The sequence below is a fragment of the Parus major genome, chromosome 1, assembly GCF_001522545.3.
Source record: "Parus major isolate Abel chromosome 1, Parus_major1.1, whole genome shotgun sequence".
Taxonomy (NCBI): domain Eukaryota; kingdom Metazoa; phylum Chordata; class Aves; order Passeriformes; family Paridae; genus Parus; species Parus major.
The window spans coordinates 61,683,477-61,704,089 of record NC_031768.1 but is presented as its reverse complement, the minus strand read 5'-3'; the positions used below and the strand labels follow the sequence as shown (position 1 = coordinate 61,704,089).

Genomic DNA, 20,613 nt, shown 5'->3' with positions numbered 1-20,613 from the left:
ACATGGTACTGGGAATACTGTCTAGGACCAACCTTGTAAACTGCAGGGATGATCTTTGGGATAGTGCAGCTAGAGCTATCGGCTGTCTCTGAAGAGTGTTCAACTTAGAAAGGGTTCAGGGACATAGAATAAAAATAATTGGAAGCATGGAGAATTCCATGTGACAAAGACTGAAAGGATTAAAATGGTTTAGTTGAGAGAAAAGGAATTGAAAAACATGTTAAAAACAGACAGCAGGTCACAAGGTAATTTGGGTGTTCCCCACTTAATTGTTTGAATTAAAAGAAGAAAGGAATAAAACTTTTATTTCATGGTAGAAAAATTAATATGAATGTATCTGTATATATTATTTAATTTTATATATTTATATATAAAATTATATATTCTGTGGAACTTCTTTCCAGCTTTGTTGTTAAAGCCAAAAACCTAGTAAACAACTGCTATGACAACTAAACTTGCTTATAACTAGTGAGAAGAAGAGTTATAGCCGCAGAGATTGCAGTAATTCCGGATAAATATCAACATGTTAATTTACTGCTGACTGGTAGGGATGGGAATAAACTCTGTCACTCTCAGGTCATTGTCACTCTTGTGGTTTGCACTCAGCTGGGATAGTGGCCCCCAGGGACTGCTGTTATGAGCTCCGTGATTTGTGTAGCTCCTGGACACTGGTGATTCCTCACTAGTGTCTGACCATCAGTGGGAAATCCTCAGCTCCCAGGAGCCAAACCTCTGCCACTGAGGTCTGGAACAGGAGCAGTACCCAATGTACAGACAGCTGCTGAAGAGAAAAATTGGTTTCTCAAAGAGATTGGATGCTCTCAGAGACACCTTTTCTGGGAGTCATGTGTAGAAGTTATTTTCTTCCCATTTTGTAAATGAATGAAAGAGAGGAAAATGGGTGATTTATGTTTTATTTTTCCCACTCCGTCCCCTACCATCAGTAAATCCAGGATCAGGGACTGATTTATTTATTTTATATTAATTTTTGAAAATGTTTCTAGTGGAATTCTCTCACTCTTGCTCGGGTCTTAAGTTCAGGAGATTTTTTTTTAATGCTTTGTCTTCTCTGTGACTCCTCTGGTTGCTGTTAAATGTCTAATTACAAAAATATTCAAAACCCAACAACCAAGTCCTTAAAAAACCCTTTAAGAAAAATAGAGAAGAAGGAAGGAGAAGCTACTGTTAGCACAGAAGGGACACTTCTTCATTTTTTTAGTTACATGACAGTCTGTATTACTTCTGCCAGAAAAAAAATTCTGTATGAACATATTGTACACACAGTCCTTAAAAGCAAGCACTGGATGAAATACCTAATCTGTTGTTGAATTGCTGTTATTGCAAACAATTCTCATAATTCTTATTGCAAAATATATTTTTTTTAGTTGCAAAAACTTTCCAGTCATTTAGACAAGCTGTTATACATGTTCTTTGGACTAAACACTAGAAACCAAATGTCACTGAACAAGAGGACAGTAAGAGTATGTGCTGCTTTGTCTTCATGTCTTCCTACTGACTTTTCCAGTTTATCAACTTTTCTGTTTCCATTTTGTTATATTGGTGGCCCCAGCTGGTATTTAAGTTTCGTCTTTGAACAAACAATTTCATTACTCTATAACATGCAAAGTTGATTTTTTCATCCATATGTAATGGTAAAAAATAAATCATTAACTACTGAAAATCTGATTTCTGAAGGCGATAATGTTACTTTGCTTTGTCCTGATTCCCTGTGTCCTCCTCACCAACCCTTCTGCCTACTTTGATCCCAGTTTTTCACAGCTGAGCTTCCCTTTGTGTTTTCAAAGACTGTGTAGGGGAGACTTGTACACATCCATCACACATCTGTAGAAAACACAGGTTTATCACTTCTGCCTCTCAACAAACAAGATATAATTTCAGGGATGATGTTGTTATGAAACATTAAAGTCAGGTTTGGGCAGGAGCCCAGAATCAAGATCAGACTGGATTTTTAGAAATTTAAAATATGAAATTTATTTTTGAACTTTGAAGAGCTGAGGCAAACAGAAGAAGTCAACTAAAAATGTAGATGTTACTGTGTGTAAGCCTAAAGGTTTAAAAAACCTTTAGCTTTACCAAAGCTCCTAATAAATAACTACAAGCCCAGAACTGGTGATTTTATAATCTTTCCCTTACTTTGCCTTGAAACAGGGCTAAATTATGGTATGGGTGTTATACAAATTTTATTTATATAATGCATCCTTGGCATTATATAAATAAAATGGCATGGTTTTTTTGTTCCTGTCTAGCCTCTTTCTCTTCATGCTGCCTTATCTTTTCCTTCAGTGGCCATATGTGTTTCATTATAAGGCAAAATTCAATTGTGGATCCAAGTAAGGAGTGTTTTGAAAGTACTCCCAAAATTTTAATGTATGTCAGGTGGTGAGGGAAATCCATCAGGGTTCCCTCCTATCTGCCTCCATTCCCTCCTGGAGAACCATGGAAATCAACTCTGGCTTTCACTGATCTCTAGAAAATTAGCTATAATTGGATACATATATCTATATATCTGTATCTATCTCCTCTCTGCACATGGATATTATACTACAATGCACACAGTATTAAGTAACTAATATAAAATCTGGCCTAGCAGAGAGGATCCCTTAATTTCTGGCCATCTTTACCTACTCTTTCAACAGCTCTTCTCTGTCTGAATTGTTTTCATCTTGGAGCAACTGCTGAAGCCCATGGGGATTGCAGGATTCCAGGCACATGATATGGGTGTTGTAAAGATAGGGGAGAATGGGATGACTTTATACAGAATTAGCCTATTTGAAATTACATCCAAGGGTCAAAAAAAGTGTTTCACACAAAGGCAGATGGACTGGCCGGCTCTGATTTGATTCTCCTGTTTAATTCCCAGAGTCTCCAAGTCTCCAAGCCAGCTGGGCTGGAACAAGTAGGAAAGCAGAATATTTTGTGTTCCTTAGCACTGATTTATTTGTAGAGGTGAAACCAGGGAATTTTCCTCCGTGTGAAACTATCTGCTCCTTGGCTTCAAACATTCAATAAGTTCTCTGCCAAGGAATGTTTGTCCTCCCAAGACAGATCAATGAGCATGTACACATTATAAGTGACCTTTTGCTTTAGCTTGCCCTGTGCATAGTGACCAGCTGTTGACTCAGTGCCTTGGTTACTGGTCCTTAGTGCAGCCATCTCCCACCCCCCTTAACTTCACACATCAATTTGTCTGCTGTGCAGGGGAGGAGGAGGATTTCTAATGCAAGATGTATTGATGAACCCTGTGGCTGAATAGAACATGATTTGGAAAGACCTTCTGGAAAGCTGTTTGCACAGGGAAGCATTTGAAGACAAGATGTAATTGTGTAGATAGGTGCATACAGCACAACATTAGGACAAAGAGAAGGACCTCAGTTTTGATTAAAGCAGAGGCACGTATGTGATGCAGCCGTTTTACTGGTAGTAGTTACTTCATTTTTCATGGTAAATAATGGGCACAGCTTAATTTCAACCCTGATTTTCAGAAATGTAATCACACTTGGAGTTGTTTGCATTTGACTAATGAAAAGCTTTAGCATTTTAAGTGTAGGCAGTGTGGCAGTGGTTTGGTACCAGCTCGATTACTCACATTTGGAGGCTACGGGAATAACAGCACACACGGCAACAGCACGCTTGGCTTGGGGTAGTGGCTTGCTTTCATGGTGCTTTAGTGTTGCTGCTTGAAATAGCCAGGGACTTGGTTGACACTGTAAGAGGAATGCACATCTTCATTTAGTGGAAAAAAGGTGCAAATAGGAGTGGGGAAGTCATGAGCCTTCAGAGCTGCCTGGAGGAGGAAGCTTTCTTCTGGAAACAGCAAATATGGAGAAAAAAAAAAGACTGACATGTTCTGTTTTCACTTTCATTTGTACTTTAAATCAGTATTATAGTAAATGGTTGTTTGCTCATGTTTTTCTAAGCAAAGATATATTTTGCTTCTTTAACAGGGCAAAAAGGATGTTTCCCAGATATTCAACAACATCTTGAGAAGACAAATTGGCACACGCAGCCCTACTGTGGAATACATTAGTGCCCATCCACATATCCTATTCATGCTTCTAAAAGGGTAGGTGCTTTGAGTTTCATTTAAGAGCATTGCCTGGAACATGTTGGCATTGCAGTTGATCTACTTTCTCACTTTCAGTTTTTTTAAAAAAAAGGATTTTAAGATTTTGTTCCATATTTCTAACTGTATTTTTTTTTTCATATTGACTTTCTGTCTATGGAACTCTATAGTTGTTAATGATCAGGTTATTTCATTTGGCTGTTATTTCTTCACCAAACTTCATGTTGAAATAATTATGTGCTGGTTGTTTTTGACTGCTCCCCATGTGATATGTATTTAATTTCTCACCATAAGCTCATGTGTAGCATAGTTGGTGACTGCTCAGGTTCATTTAGACCTTTTTGCATTGCAGGAGTGACCAACAGTGGTGTCTGTAAATAACTGGAGTCAAACTGGAGCACTGTGTGGTAGAACAGAGAGAAGCAAAAGTGCATTAAAAGAGTAGTTGTGCCTGTGGGACAGACTTCTCCAATGCTTGTGGCCACAAGTGAACTTCAACTTTAAATTATTTCTGTAATTAACTCCACAACTTTCAACATTAATTTTTTTTTTTGTCTTTTCAACCTCAGGACAGTGATGATAATTCTCTCATCATTATTAAAAACTATTTTTAACTTAATATGTATATACAATAATTTTCTTCCCTTTTCTCTGTCTTTGCTTTTTCAGTTTTCACTCATTTTGATCTTGCACGTTGAGTATGTATCACTACCATATGTCTGGGCTTTATTTAAAGATAAAAAATATTTTTGGATTATGTCCCAGATTTTCTTTGGCATCTGTAGCAACCAAGAATATTAAGATGATAGTAAAGTTTTTATGCATATGTGCTTCTGACAGACATTTTACAGTAAGTGACCTGAGTCAGTGGATGAATTTAAATGACATCACTTAGATTTTTTTTTTGGAGAATGCTGCTGCATGCAGCAGCATGTCTATGGTCCTTGGGCTCCTTGTTCATGATGTCTTGTCTAGCCCTCTTTAGCCCTGCCCTGGCTCAGAATTGCCATTTCTGGAATGTCTTGTTAAAAAAGTGCAGCTGAATCCATCAGCAGAAGTCCAGAGTCAGTCCTGCCCAGCCTGAGCAGCTGCTGCAGAACATGCTGCAGTAATGATGTCAGACGTGATGATGCCTTCCCTGCCTGTGTTCTGCTGCTGGGACTGTCTAAAAATGAGACCTAAAATCTGTGCCTGCAGCCAGAGCAGGTCCCTGGACACACAGCTTGCTGCGTGCCCACAGCGTGGGGTGCGTGTGTAGTCAGCTGTAGGACTGGAAAACAAACACCTCGTGTTAGACACCATCATGTGAAAATGTGACTTGAGGACATGTTTTCTTATTTATTTAATGCTGAATGAATTATATCCTTTATATTATATAGCTATATATTTATATAATGCTACAGGAAATATAGGAAATCAAAATCTGCTTAAAGGAAATGGGTTTGGCTAACTTGTGCCATTTTGTGTTTGTTACATGACATCACATTACCTGGAGAGAAAAAAAAATCACCTCTACCATGGCTATAAAATAAATGGCCCAGGACTACTGTGAACATTGTATTTCTATTGGATGCAAAATATCCTCTGCCCCGTCAGTCCCCAATAGCAAAAGGTTGCTTTTATGCAGCTCAGTGTGAGCTCTCTTCAGTCAGAGCTCCCACCCAGTGTTTCCTGTCTCATACTGCAGTGGAACTGCCAGCTTGAGATAACAGTTCCTACCTTTTAGGCTTTGTTTTACTTGTTGCCTGCTTCCATCTTCTCAGTTTCAGAAAACACACAGCACATAGTTAATGTCTTTATTTTCTTCCTTTCGTTCATGTAGGTGATTTGACTTTGCTGCTGCACAAGGACTTGCTTTAATAGCATCTTATTTTCTGAGTGCAGGCTTTGTGTATAAGATTTCAGATGAGTACAGTATTTGGTGTACACAGAGAACCAGGTGTATTTGGGCCAATTTTTTCCTCTGGTGTCAGCCTATTGAATTAATCCAGAAATAACTTTGGTCCTTTGTAATTTAAAGTATTTTCCCTCTAGGTAAGTGACTGTTGAGGACTTAGTTTATGGCACTTGCATTTTCTCTTTCAAGTTACACATTTAGAAGCTTCTTTATGAATATATATCTCTATATAGCTCATGCCACATGCTATCTCTACCCTAGACACTGCTTCACCCTGTGTTGTGATGACCTCTTCATATCACAATTAGATAGTTAGGCCAGTTAGAGCTTTGATGGTGTATTGGCTGAGGTTGCAGAATTCCCCTTGAGTTCATCCAAGGAGAAACTCAGGCTATACAGGTAGTGTAAAGCCAGATCAGAATATATCTCTTTAACACCTTGTGTCTCCCAGCCTTGATGCCTTCCAAATCTCCTGTCTGTGCTCCTCACCTTGTACCATCTTCACTAACCATGGAAGAGTGATTCCCTTTACACAGAAATGCATTTCTGCTCTCAGTCTTGCCTCTTTCGAACTCTACAATAAGTGTTTTGAAATACTTCAAGGCCATTGTTTAATTTCCTAGTTGTCTCCAGTATTCACTGTGTGGGGGTTTCTTTAGATTATAAGTTCATCCAGACAGAGAAGAACTCAGTATTTTTTTCTGCTGTGGGAATTAATCAGCAGAGAGCACTAATTGCTCATTAAAAGTGATTTTGAAACACATTTCTATCATTCCTGCCTGGTGGCTGTGCATTTAAGTGTGGGTGCAAAGGACATACTTGCTATGACTGGGCAGCCTGTAAACTTCTTTCAGGCTTATTCCAGGTGCCAAACTCAACTTCCCTTGCTTATGTGAACAGCCAAAGGTCCATAACCCACTTCCAGATAATGGAGCATTTGACTAAGAATGATTCTGTTGATACTTAATGTTTTTAAAAGTTATTGTGCTGGAAACAATGTAATTTGCTTTTATTCCAACCAAAATATTCATTAGCCAACTATTAAATATTTTTCTGGCTGCACTCCTAGGAGCAGCTCTGCCTCATTTCTCTTAAAAATTAATATTCCTGTTAATGGAGTTGATGCCTCAATAGGAAACATCAGTGAATTTCTGCTGTCTGTAGAGCTAGAAATTCAAGTTTGCAAATGCTTCCCCAAACTAAAACAAATAGGGGCTTGAGTGCCTGCATATCCTTGCGGGTGGGAAGCTTCATATGCCTGTTTGGAATAGCAATCCATTTTCATTAAGCCAGCTATTGTTGACAGCAGGTTGAAGTATGCAGCTCTGGTATGCTCGCAGAACACTACCATTCTTTTAAATTGCATGCTGGTGGTAAGTTTGAGAGCCCACTCACTTACAGCACAGATGGCCTTTTGTGTTTTTCTTCCTTTTTTATAATTGTATTTCTTTTGGCCTAGTGATAGGAATTAATTGTGCAAAGGAAAAACGATGCTGATAAGCTCTGGGTGATAATACAGAGTTCTGATATAGTATAACCAGTTTATTGAAACAGAGAGTGCTTTCTGTCCCCCTGCACTTCGCCACTTTCACATGATTTCTGGCAGAATGCTGGAAGAACTTAATTTTAAGTCCTTTTTTTTTTTTTTTTTTTTTTACTGTGTTTCTAACAGTTTTGTTTCAGATTAATTTCAGCTTTAAAGAAATCAAGACTTTAAAGAAACTGAAGTTGATCAGAATTGCCTCCCTCCTCCCTCCCTCCTTTCTCCGAGGGCAAGATATGTGCTGGCTCCTGACTATTGCAGTGCATGTGCCATAACAGGATTGTAACTTGAGGAATGGGTGCTTGTGTCCAGAACACAGACAGAGCCTCTGCAGAAGAGGAATTGAGCAGAATTCCTGCTAAACTAAAAAAAAAAAAAATAAGAAAAAAAAAATTCAGACCTACAGAAAGCTTAATCCTGTGTAGACTGACTGGAGAGACTCTTCCTGCCTTCCTCATTAATACTCCAGAGTGATATCCTCTAGAGGAGGAGTGGGAGGTGATGGATGGTCATGAGGTGTTACAGTTTTCTTGGATAAGCTGAGGAGATTTAAATTCTCAGAATTAAATCTGAAAAGGGAGGTTATTATATTCTACAGGCTGTGCTTTCTCAGAAATCCAAAAGGGTGAAGGAGCTCTGTTGAAATGTTGCACAGTCCCCATGGTCTTTCCACAGAGAGGAGGTGTAGTGCAAATTTACACTGAAATGTGTTTTGACTTGGGAAGAGAGAGCTTTGCAATGAAAAATTCTGGCAGCCTTATCTGTGTGTCTGCTCCTGAGCTTTGGGATGAGGTCCTACAGCTGGGTATGGCACTGTGGCCGGGAGCTGCCCTCCACGTGTGGTGTCCCTTCTGGCACATGTGTTCCCTGCACCACAAAGTTCCCTGTTGATAGAAAGGTGCCTGTTTATCTTTGTTCTTCTATGTTTTGATGTTTTCTGTTTCTCTTCTTTCTCCAGATATGAATCCCCAAATATTGCCTTACGTTGTGGAATTATGCTGAGAGAGTGTATCCGCCATGAACCCTTGGCCAAAATCATACTATTTTCAGAACAGTTCAGAGACTTTTTTAAATATGTGGAAATGTCAACATTTGATATTGCTTCTGATGCCTTTGCTACGTTCAAGGTAAATTATTCAATATGTGCATCATAGTTTATGTCAAAAGCAGCACTCCATCAGAAGTCATTACTGAGCATTGTGCTTCTTTGAACTGGGTGGCTTTTTTATTGTTCAGTAAATTAATTAATTTTATTGTTCAGATGTAATTAATTAACCCTTGCTCTGATTGCAGCAGGATTCACAACAGTGATCAAGTCTGCAAAGAATCTTTAGAGAAATGTAAATCTCTGTTTAATGAACATTCTTCACCTTGACAACCTATGGTCTTTCATGCTACTATTTAAAACTCAAATTAATCATGTATTACCCGCAGCTCTTGTGACATGCATTACCTTTTTCTCTCCCTGCCTTCACCCAAGACAAACCCACTGCCCGTCATGACCACACGAGTAAATAGAAGGCACCATTTAAAACTAACATTTAAAATCATTGGAATTTTTGCTGTCCCTTCTGAGCTCAGCAGTCAAGTTTAGATTAATGCCAAGCCTGCTGATTATTTTACAATGTATTCATAGTCTTTTGTGACCCATGGTTCAGTGTAAGCTAAAAGCTAAGTAGGTGGAAGCACTGCATAGGCTCTGTGGAGTGCAGAGTGTACTGTGTAGAGTTTGTGCTGTATTAAAAATGAGGTTGGGTGAAGTTGCCAAATTTCTTGGAATTTGTATGTGACCATCATCCTTCCCACCAGGTCCTAGTACAGTCTTCGAGGAAAAAAAAAATAAATTGATGTCTGTGAACTTCACATACAGGGGAGATTAATTTATTTCTGAAAAACAGCTTAAGAAAGCTGAGGGAAAATCTTTTTAGTTAAAGACTCTTCTAAATATAGATGTGACTCCTTTTTTTCTTCTATCACTGAGCTCCCTGCTGTCATGGAAACACATTGTTTATTCTTTCCTTTCAAAGCTAATTAGAAACATGATTAGATAGACCTCAGGAGTAATTGTAAGGCATGTTAGAGCTCAGCTCTGTGATTCTATATACACTGAAACCTGTCTTTTTGCTGGTGTTTACAAACCTACTGAATGGGATAAGGATTTGCATAATGGAGATAACATTGCATTCTTCAGTAATGACTTGAGCAGGATTAGCAATTCAAATCACCCCTTAATCAGTTGCAGCATCTTTCCCTTATTTTAAGTTTTCATTGTTGTGGTGTCCATTAGGTAAAGGTTATGAAATTCAAAGTAGCACAAAAACACAGGCAAGGTATAAAAATGAAACGTAACTGAGATATTTAAATCTTCTGTTTCTGGTGCTTTACTCTATGCTCAGAAGAATATTTGTCTCTGGTCAGAAAAAGTGCTCCTGGACTCAGTTCCCAGCTTGACAGAAGAGATTTGCATCTTCTCCGAAAGTCCTACTTTGATCAGGACAGCAGAGTGTGTTGGTGGTGATGGACAGTCTTCACCCCAGCCAGGAGGCAGGATGGGGAGACAAGGGTGAATTAAGCTGTGGCAGGGACTGTAGGCTGTTACAGCCCTCCCAAAAAAAGAGGGGTGGATGTTGTTCACAGATCTACAGCTGTAGAATGTGCTTCTGTCCCCTGTGAACGGAGTGTATTTTTAGCAGGATTTAAAAATAGGATTCTACATCCTCATATGCACTGGAAAGAGAGGAGTATGAGGGCAGTTCATCCTCAGACAAAGGACAGAAATCGCCTTTTAAAATGCTTGGGGGAAATATATAAACGACATTTTTAGATTTTTTTGAAATTGCCTCTTAGCACCTGATACATGGTCAGTTCTGGAAATAAACCAACTACTCATCTCATCTCATCTCATCTCCTGTTTGTCTGTTACTCTGAATAGCTGGAACAGCAAGAAGTGATGTGGAAGTGATTGAATCATGAAATTTGGAGCTACCTCATTTCTAATACTGGAAAAATAAGTGCTGTGATTGTTTGCTGGCTGGATTACTGAACTCATGTTTTTCGTTTCTGTTGTCCCCATGTTGCATTTGCAGTTGCCACGAGGGTGTCTGGTTCTGAGCTGAAAGCCTTGGATAGTCTATGCACCAGAGGAGGGCTTAATTAAATGTGCATTAAAGTCTGAGGATATTTATAGTAGGGAAGCACTGGAACTTTTGATGATCTGGAGATGTACTTCTTAATTAAAGTTATCCAGGTGCACTGCAGAGAGGAGACAGAGCTGTTAAAAATGAAGAGGGCTTGTATTTCAAGGTATAAGCTGGGTGTGGAGGGTGCAAACAGCAGCTGGAACAGGCTGGCTGAATGCTGCTGCTCCACACTTCCTTGTGGAGGAAGCTTGCTTTTTATTTCCTGTGAAAAACTCATTTTGGATTATATTTCATTTGTGCCCCCTATTGAAGGACTTATACTTGCCTTTAAGTGCCCTGCACAAAAGCTTCTGAATCACGTGTTTCACTCAGCCTTTAAAACTGCTGTCACTGCAGTTCTGCTAAATGAAGGGATGTATTTAAATCAGGCACTGGATTTTATAACTCTCTGCTTTCCTCTTATAATTGATGGTAAAAATAAATTAAAGGATTAGTATGTGAAGGATTTCTTTTATCTGGGAGGATGTGTCTGTCCATCTGCTAGAGCTCCTCATCAGCTTCAGTCTCTGCCTGGGTAGGGAAACCAAGAACAAGATTATGAAAAAAAGCAGAAAGTGATTCACTGAAAAATACCAGATTGAATGGACTTCATCAGGCATCTCTTCTGATCAATGTTATGTTTTAAAAGAACCACTAAGATAAAAATCATACTTAAATGTCTCACACTGGCCACTCATTTTGTAGCTATTCATCCAGCTGAAAGACTCAGTTTCTTGTGGAGCTGAACATTTGCAACTCTGTCACTGAGTACCAGCATCCCCATTCTGTGGGAAAGGTTCTTTTAATTTAAGTTTAGATTTGTTTGCCTTCTGGAATGGGAGGCAGTCTGTCCAGCTGTCTGAAAGGTCCATTACTGCTTTGTGTCAGAAAGTGAACCTTGGGTAGGAAAAGCTCTACAGAAGGGACTCATCCCACTTACCTGGGACTCCTTCCAGGGAAGGGAGTGGAGATGGAGGGAGCCTGGATGGCTTAGATTAGGCTGGTGCCTAGCTTTCCTTATTACATTGTTGAATGTATATAAAGTGGTTGAATTTGAGTTTTCCTTGTTGTATTCTTGGAGATGAGCAATAGCAGTTCTGGCTTAGCATCATTCCCAGCTGTGGGGTAGCATGTGGATCACTTTTGGCTTGGAGACCATAGCTCATCCTCTATAAAGGATTAATTTAATTTCTTCCTTTTCCCCATCCCTGTTTAATGTGAATACTGTGCACTGTGACCTATCAACAACAAGAAAAGGTGGGAGGGAAACAGGAATAAAAAGAAAGAGTATTAGAATAGCTCTATATTGATTCTGTTAGCGTTAATTAACTGAGTTCTCCCTAAAGTCCTACTATACACATAATGAATGCAACGTTGTCTATGGAAATTATGTTGTAAATGCCTTCTGGTCAAAAGTGCTGAAATACATTTGAGAATCAAGGGACAATGAAAGGCACTCGCTCTCTCAGGTAACCTTTTTCTCTGTTCTTCCCCAGGACCTGTTAACACGACACAAATTGTTGGTGGCAGAATTTCTGGAACAAAATTATGATGTAGTAAGTATCAACGCTAAAAGTCTTTTTAAAAAATCTGTTCTGGCTTGGCTGGAAAAAAATGTGCAGGTGGTTTCCTGCTCTGCATAAACTCCTCACACAGAACTGCAAAATCAAACACTGCTTTGTAGTGGAGCAGAATCCAAGCCTGGCCTGTGAAATGCAGATATCCTCTCTGCCCACACCTGGGGACAAACACCAAGGTTTCAGGAGAACTCATAGGTTAAGAGCAAGTTTTACTCCTCGCTACGTGCATTGGATCTCCTCAAGTGTGAATGGAACTGAAACTTCCTGTGTGAACAGATCATGGGAGAAAACTTGTGCATGGTTTTAAAGAGTTTTGTGATACCCCAGCACCGACAGGGCCATACCAGTGTTATTTGTTGTACTTTGGGACAGAGGAGAAGAGTTACTGAAACAAGTTCTGGCATTACTGGAAGTTACATTTACCTAATGAGGAACTGAGGTCAGAGTATTCCTATTATCTTCCTAAGGCAATTAGTCCCTTAGTTAGTTGCTGTTTTTCATTTTGATTTTTTGGCTCCCTTTTGGACCAAATGTGGGTCAGAAAAATTCCATTGGATTCAACTAAAATTGGATTGATACAGATCATGGAATTAGACTGTGGGTTATGTTTTCGTGTTACTTGAGGTATTCTTTATTTCATTGCCAAAATGAAAAGACAAATTTCTTTCATTCTGATTACCAAAAAGGTTAAATAAAGAGCAGGCTTATTATTGCTGAGTCACTAATGCAGCTTAGCTGGAGCAAAATAAGTGTCTCTGCTAATCTTTTCTCTTAATACTGAAGCACTGCACTGGAACACTCCCCATTCTACATTTATATGACATTTTAAATTTTTAAGTATCAGTTGCCTAAGCGAGCTGTTATGTTTTGTTTTTTTTTGGTGACTATTGGACAGCATTGTTGATTTTGCCCACTTCTTGGGTAGATGGTTTGAAGATACTGCAGCCTTCTCTCTCAGTCTTCCTGAGCACAAGATCCCCTTGGTCATCCCTGCAACAGCCAGCACACACTTTGCTCCTAGTGACCCTCCCTGGGCAAAGAGCTTTAACGAGCGAGGCTGCTGAGGGCAGGTGAGGTGGCACCTCACAAAAGGAGCATTTGGGATGCCCCATCACCATTTTGTATTAAGTCATGCAGCCAGGCATGACCATGATCTGAGTGAGTGGATGTTATGTGCTGGACTCACATGTCCTGGCAGCAGAGTCACCCTTCTGTGGGAGAAGGCTGTCCAGGCATACTTCTATCCCAGTTGGCTCACACCAGCCCTTGCTCCATCCAGTCCATATGTGGTATTCCCCCTCTGCAGCACTTGGAAGAGGAGTGTTCCTGGGCGTTAATTCAGTGCATGATAACCAGCCAAGAGAAAAGAGAAAAGCCAAGAGCAGCTGGGCCTGACACTGCAGTGAAGTGTTAGAGGGTGGCACTGCTGCAGCCTCTGCTGCTCCTCTGGGGTGAGGAGGACCAAGAGAAGAAAGGATGGACATGAATCTGATGCATTTGTGTTTTCTTGTTACTCTAGATCTTTGAGGATTATGAAAAACTCCTTCATTCTGAGAATTATGTAACAAAGAGACAATCTTTGAAGGTAAAGTCTCTCAGCACATTCCTCCTAAATTTGTACTCTGTGTTGTGCAGAATATCAAGGTACATAAATGGCAATGGAGCAGCAATTTTTCTATTGAAAAAAAGAGCTAAGGGCTTGTGATGCTCTTCCTGAAATGCACAGGAGGTCACTGTGTCTTTTCTTTCCTGGACCTTTGGAGAAGCACTGGGCCATTTCTATGGAGCGAGCGCTGTCACCTCTCCTCTGAGTTCAGATCTGTGCTTTGGTTCAGAATGTGGGTTACAATGAACTTGAAAGTCTCTGTCTGGTGCACCAAGTGTGACATGGCCTGCACATGGAAGCAGAGGGGTGTGAATATAACATGGGAATGAAATGAGGAACAGCTGCACTACACTTGCTTTTATCCCAGCTGCTCACACCAGCCCATATGCAGAATCCCTCTCTGTAGTATTTAGGAGATGAGCATTATTGGGCATTAAGTAACCCACTGCATGATAAGAAGTCTAGTTCTTTTTTTTTTTAAAGGTAGTGACATTGAAACCTCTTAAGCAAATATTGAAATAGGCTGCTGCTTTCTCTGCATTCAAAAATGATGTGGTGAACTGAAAAAAATGTGGGTTTTTTTCTAATTGTGCTTACAGCTTCTGGGTGAACTGATTCTGGACCGACACAACTTCGCCATCATGACGAAATACATCAGCAAACCAGAAAACCTGAAGCTGATGATGAACTTACTGCGAGATAAAAGCCCCAACATTCAGTTTGAAGCATTCCATGTGTTCAAGGTGAGCCAGTATGAGTTGTAGAGGTGGCAGACTTTCTCTTCTCATAAAAGTGTCTTTCAAGCTGGGCAAGAAGAAGTCCAGAAAATTAAGGCAAAGGTTGGGGTTTACAGTCACTTGCAGTGTTTGAGTGTCATAATTGAAAAGGTTTCTATCACTCAACCTCGGATTTCTGTTTGCCTGCCTTCAGGTGAGACCTAAAGCAGTGTCATTTTGGTTTGAGCTGGGGGTAGTCAGTCAAGTAGCCATGAAATACAGGTAGCAAAATACACAACTTCCAGGTAGTATCCAGGGGACCTTCTCCCCACTCCTGGATCATTTTACAATGTGATTCTGGGTAAAGATAAAAAAATAATCTTAAATCTCTATCTTAAGATTAAAAGTAGGTGTGCTGGGCATCAGTGCAAAAGCAACATGCTTTTAAAGGTATTAAAAAGGTTTGGTAAATCTGAGCTTGAAATGAATTTTACCCTTTCATCATTTTGCAGTGACATTAATGCAGTGTTAAACAATTGCCAGACCCAACCAGTGTCCCTTTTTTCATGATGATTAATGTTACTAAGTTAGAAGTTTACCATTTTCCTATCACAAGAGTTCTTTGCTCTGGAACAGAAGGTAAGATTGTTATGCAAAACTAACTCTAATTTGGAATGAACATGTTAATTTCAAACTATAAATAGAGTTGTTAATTATTACCAGAAGAGGAATTTTGAACCTCTAAGGATATCCCTTTTCTAAGCTGGCTAAGAAAGATACCAGATAACACCAAAGGACTGTGGAAAGAGGTCACAACACCCTCCACAAATTCAGGGTGACTAGTTGAGTTTTGCACTTATGCCATTTCTGATTTGGAAAAAAAGCTTTCAGATCTTCATTGTGGAGACTTAGAGAATGTGCAGCTTCTCCAAAAATCTTTAAGTTTTCTAAAATAAAAAAAACAAAAACAACCAAACCCAAAAAAGCTTCAAGGAGGATTAAAAGAAAATTCCTTGTGTGAAATAAGCAGCTTGGTAAGCTGTTCCCTTGCTGGCTTCCTCCAGTCAACTGAAGCACTGTGAGTAACTTCTCCTCCTCCTCCTTATCAGGAGGTGTGTGGCTCCAAGATAAGCAGGCAGTCTGGTTCTAGACACTTGCAGCCTTTGAGATGCCAGTGGGGAGAAGGTATTGGAGGATTGGGGTTTCTCAGCTGCTCTCTGAATAAATGTAAGATTTTTATTTATGAAAGACATGAGTTGCTGTTCCTGGATTAATGATAGGCATGGACCAGGCCTTGGGAATGGCTGATTTCACTTTTTTTAGGAGTCATTCAAAAGAACTTGGAATAATGTAAAAGGATTCCCGTGTGCAACCATATAACACAGTGCTGTTCTTCCCAGTCTGCCTTCCCACTCCTCTCTTCCACTATGTCACATCCCATTTCCAGTTGGAGTGGGGATATTGCAGGCTCATCCTTTCTTGACCACTTGCAGTTGCTGCCATGTGAACATAATGCTTGGAGTACCAGCAAAACAAGCCATGAGCAGCAGTGGTGTTGTGTTTCTTCAGTCCAAAGGGCCAAACCCTGTCCTCGGACACCTCTGTGGGGTGTTGTTGGTCTTCTCCGGTGGTACCAGTCAGCAGCATTTCAGCAGGGCCAAGGTATTCCCATGGCATTCCTCACACTGCCTCACACACTGTGCTCCCTGTGGGGCAGCTGCAGACTCGGAGCAGAACCTGATCAACTGGAAGTTGTTCATTCACAGCCACCAGCAGCACACCACAGAGTAGCTGTAGAGGTGCACCAGCTCCCCTTTTAGGATCCTCCTCACTGAGGGTTTGGGTTCCCTGGACATACCCAGATCCTCTCCAGGAGGAAGGGTTGTTGCAGGGTTTGTTACAGAAAATTGCACTGTGAATTAGTTTTGTAGAGAGGGTCAGAGAAGCTCTTTTCCCTCTGATTTCACTGCTTAAATTGAGTTCTAACTTCTTGAGGACAACTGAAATCCTTACATATTTAAGAGACTGGCTGTTTGTGCCCTGTTCTGCAGTGTCCCTGCCTCCTGTTTCTGGGTTCATGTCCCTCAGCCTGGTTCTCTTGTCATCTGTAATATTCCATGTTGATGTTACTGGGAGAGGAACCTTGTCCTCAGCTTCTAATCTCATAAATTTTAAACTGTGCCTGCATTTTTAAATTATGCTTGCAAAATACCTATGCAGACCTGGCTGAAATTACAGTAGAATAACCACAGTGATTTGGAATCAAAGGTCTGCTGAGAAGTGAATACTTGCTGCTCTGTCTGAGCTGCCAAAAGATTTGGGTTTAAATTACCTGATTTAGATGTTTCACCAGTTAGACACAGTTTAAATGAAAAAGTGTTTGTTTTGTAAGCATCCAGACTCCAACACTCCCATGCCCCAGCTGACCCAAAAAAAGGCTTATGACTCTTACTCCCTGAGGCGATTTCTAATTATTGCAGATTTGAAACTGTAAGATAGAGATGAAAGTGATGAGCACTTCTAGTGCAAACTTACTTTGGAGGAACATTTTGTGGCTGAAAATGTCAATACCCCCGAGCTCTGAGAATATGTAATTCATCCAACTTACTGTGAGTGGGAAAATGAAGACAGAGTGCCCACTTGCAGTGCCTCTTTCCATTCTCCATTTAGGAGATGGCTGATCTTCCTCCTAACTCAGCCCTGTCTCTTCTTTTGCCTGAAAAAAATGGACCTTCTGCCTTGCAGCACCATCCTAAAGGCCTGCAGCTGCTTTGTGAAATTGGATGTCCCAGGAAATGTATGCATAAGGATTACCCAGTATTTTATCATGAGGAAAAGCTAACATACCTCACCCCTTCCCTCTTCCTTCATAATAATCCAAGGGGATCACTTAGAGTTGCAGGCTTTGAGAGTCACTGGTTCTTCTCTGCAGTGATTTCAGTGGAGAGAAGGACCAGTCTTGAGCGTGCTCACTTCGGGGGTCAAATATTGGGAAGGGCTCTCCAGCTCCTGTGGCAGGTTTTTGATGTGTTCCACTAGTGGAGCCTACTCTGAGTTTGCCTGTCTGTAGGGGAGGCTGTAACTTTCAGATGTGTGTGAACGTGGTGCAGGGATTCCTTTGACCTCACATATTCACAAACAAAGGGTAGGAACAGCTCTCTTGGATTTCACAATTTGCTGATTTTGAGGAAAACACCCTGCAGCACTGAGCTGGGATTATGTGACTTTCTTGCTCTTAAGGAGACATTAAGCAAGATATATTTTACTGTTTAAATCTAAAATTAGAATGGGTACACTGTGTTTTGTGACCTCAGTTTCATTTTTCCATTCTCTTTCATGCACATTACAAGCTACCTCCTGCAGCTTGCTCTTCAAACGGCCTCACATAATTTGACCATACTGACGGTTTGCTCTTGGTATGAAGCTGAGGCCTTGTTTGTGGGGATGTGTCCTCTCTGCTTCTCAGCTGCATAATCTAAAGGGCAAGAGTTATGTGAAGCAGCATGAACAGTGTGTGTTCTGTGTGTGCAGTGTCCTGACAGTGACATTATGCATGACCCCAGAGTAAATACTAAAATACTCAGTCAGGAGCATCCTGTAATTGTTCTTGCTCTGCTCCTGCCCCAGAAGGTGGTAATGCCTGGTTACTAATTGTAAGGAAATAAGGTCAAATTTTATACTCAAATAATTTTGATGTTTGTTTGCAGAAATACATTAGGACTTTTAATGGAGAAGGTAACAACTGTTCCACTTTGGACAACTTTTGAAGCTTTGGAGTTGATTTTCATTCCAGGCCTTTTGCAAATACTCGTGAAAGGGAGCTGTCTCTGTTTTGAGACAGTTATATTTAGAGTTGGATTTTTTATATGGGTGCTGTCTTTATTTTGGGTTTCTTGTCTCTCTCATCTATCTGAATTTAGTGCTCTAGAACATATATCCTTTCATAATAAAACCACAGGTGACACCAAGTTCTCTGTGGTTTGATCCAACTTCATTTTAGTTGAAATGTTCCAGATAGCATTAATGTTTCTGTTCTTACTGATCGCCATCTCTATGCCAATGCAGAGTTCTGAATGAGGGGGACCTTTTCTGACAAAAAGTCTTGTGGTGGTCCTACTCCTGGGCTCTGTGAAACTGGTCAGTTGATACTGGCAGAATTTATTTTGTTTGCTTAGCCAAAGTATTGAATAACATTTCAGGAATTTTCTGGTCCTTGAACATTCTCTCTTTACGAGTCCCTGTTGACACTGAGCAAGACTGGCAGTTGAGATGATCTTTGTTTGAATGTTCACTTTGCCAGTTTTGCAAGGGGAAGATTGTAATCTATAAATAATTGAGCAGGAAGATAAACAGGATGTGATGGCTTCTATGAAACTAAGTTCTTTATTATTTGCTATGGTAATACCAGTGGTAGGTCCAATATGAAATATTATTTACTAGGTTTACCACCAACCTTCCAGTTCTGTTTGCAGAGCAGAGAGCTTTTATAAGAAGAATTATTTGGATTTCTTCATTTTGAGAGTCACCCTTCAGACAAATATTAGGGAAGCCTAATACTCACTGAAGGAAGATGTTCAGCACTTCAAGGTCAGGGCTTCTTTGGTGCCTTCCATTTGCAGTGTCATAGATGATGTCTGAGCATGTGGGTGCTGCCAGTGCATTTGATTTCTTCACCTCATCACCAAGGGGGAACTGAACTCCAAAATAAAAATTTCTCATAAAGATTAGTAAATCCCTGCCTGTAGGCTTGCATCCTGCTTTGCCCCATGGTAGCTCATCCTGATGACTGGGGGCTTATCATAGTCCAAATCCTGGAAGTGTCTGTCTTCCCTCAGCATGATCACCTGCTGTAGGTCAGCACACAGAAAGCTGCATCATGGGGCTGCTCCAGCTGAGAGCATGAAGTGCTGCAGCCTCCTCCAGAGACAAACATTCATACTCAGGAGATCTCAAGATTCATGTTCCTTAGATAAAGCATGGACTGTAAAGCTGTAAAGTACATTCTGATTACATCCCCAAACCCTTTTTCCTCCAGTCTAAGGGGAGGAAATGCATCAACATCAGTGTATTAAAGTTATTTGCAAAGGAGGAGATGCTGCTCTCAGATGCATCAGCTTTTGAGTGTCCCTCAGGTGAAGTGAGAGCTGTGAACTGGCCATCCCACGCACAGGCAGATGTGTCCCTGGTACAGGGCTGCCCTGTGAGTACTTCAGGCATTGTGCAGGAAAGTGGCTGCTCAGAAGGGATACTTGGGAGTGGAGGCTGTTAGTGCTGCACTTGAGAAGTTTTAGGTGGCAAGGGGGAATAAAAAGTAATCATTTAGGATGATAGCTCAGGGTAATTAGAGAAGGACAAGGTGAAGGCCTGTGTGTATAACTGTAGATAGTGTACTGTCACTGGCCATGGCCTGGACACTAGATCAAGGAAAACTGTAGCACATTCGGGGAGGGTTTACCTAGCATGGCAGAGGTTGCAGCTCTTTCTGCACAGCAGAGGGCAAAGTACCTTGCAGCAGGGACTCCTAGGAGCATCTGAGGAGGAGGGATCCAGAGGAGACAAAAGCATAGACAGAGATTAAGACTATTCTAGCATCAGGATGCCAGGGTTTAAGAGCAGATGCTTTGCTTCACCTTTGTGAAATGAAAAAGTACTTCTAGGTTCCTTTTTGGGCAGAAGTACTCAGTGGGGTACTGTTGGTGTGTGTTGAACCCCACTCCTTCCACATGTTCCCCCAATGTGGCACTTTTCCCACCACTTGTATAACATCCTCTGATTCTGGAGTATGAAGTCTAATGGTGGGTCCAGTCTGAACCCTGCCCCACCTTTACCAGGTGTTGTCTTGGGGACAAGAGGCTGTAGCACAGCCCCCCAGGACAGAGTGTGTGTGATTCTCATCAGGTAGCACAGCTCCTCCCTGAGCAGCTGGATGTGGCCCAGGTTCTTCTGTGGGTACAACCTCAGGGGAGACAAAGGGACCTGCAGAAGAGCCCGATTGGGAGCCAGCGGTG

At 40.8% G+C, this 20,613-nt stretch overlaps 1 protein-coding gene across 7 annotated transcripts in view; it reads left to right on the top strand.

Moving 5' to 3' along the window:
* The window catches only part of CAB39L (calcium binding protein 39 like), a 60,005-nt gene that overhangs the window by 36,383 nt on the left and 3,009 nt on the right, over positions 1–20,613 (top strand). For 6 of the 7 annotated variants that reach the window (XM_033514861.1, XM_015630161.3, XM_015630127.3 and 3 more), the window contains 5 exons: positions 3,966–4,084; positions 8,483–8,651; positions 12,200–12,259; positions 13,803–13,868; positions 14,489–14,632. In XM_033514861.1, the coding sequence (XP_033370752.1) occupies positions 3,966–4,084; positions 8,483–8,651; positions 12,200–12,259; positions 13,803–13,868; positions 14,489–14,632 (558 nt within the window). The remainder of the gene's footprint in view (positions 1–3,965; positions 4,085–8,482; positions 8,652–12,199; positions 12,260–13,802; positions 13,869–14,488; positions 14,633–20,613) is intronic. The other variant, XM_015630152.3, reaches the window with a different exon arrangement.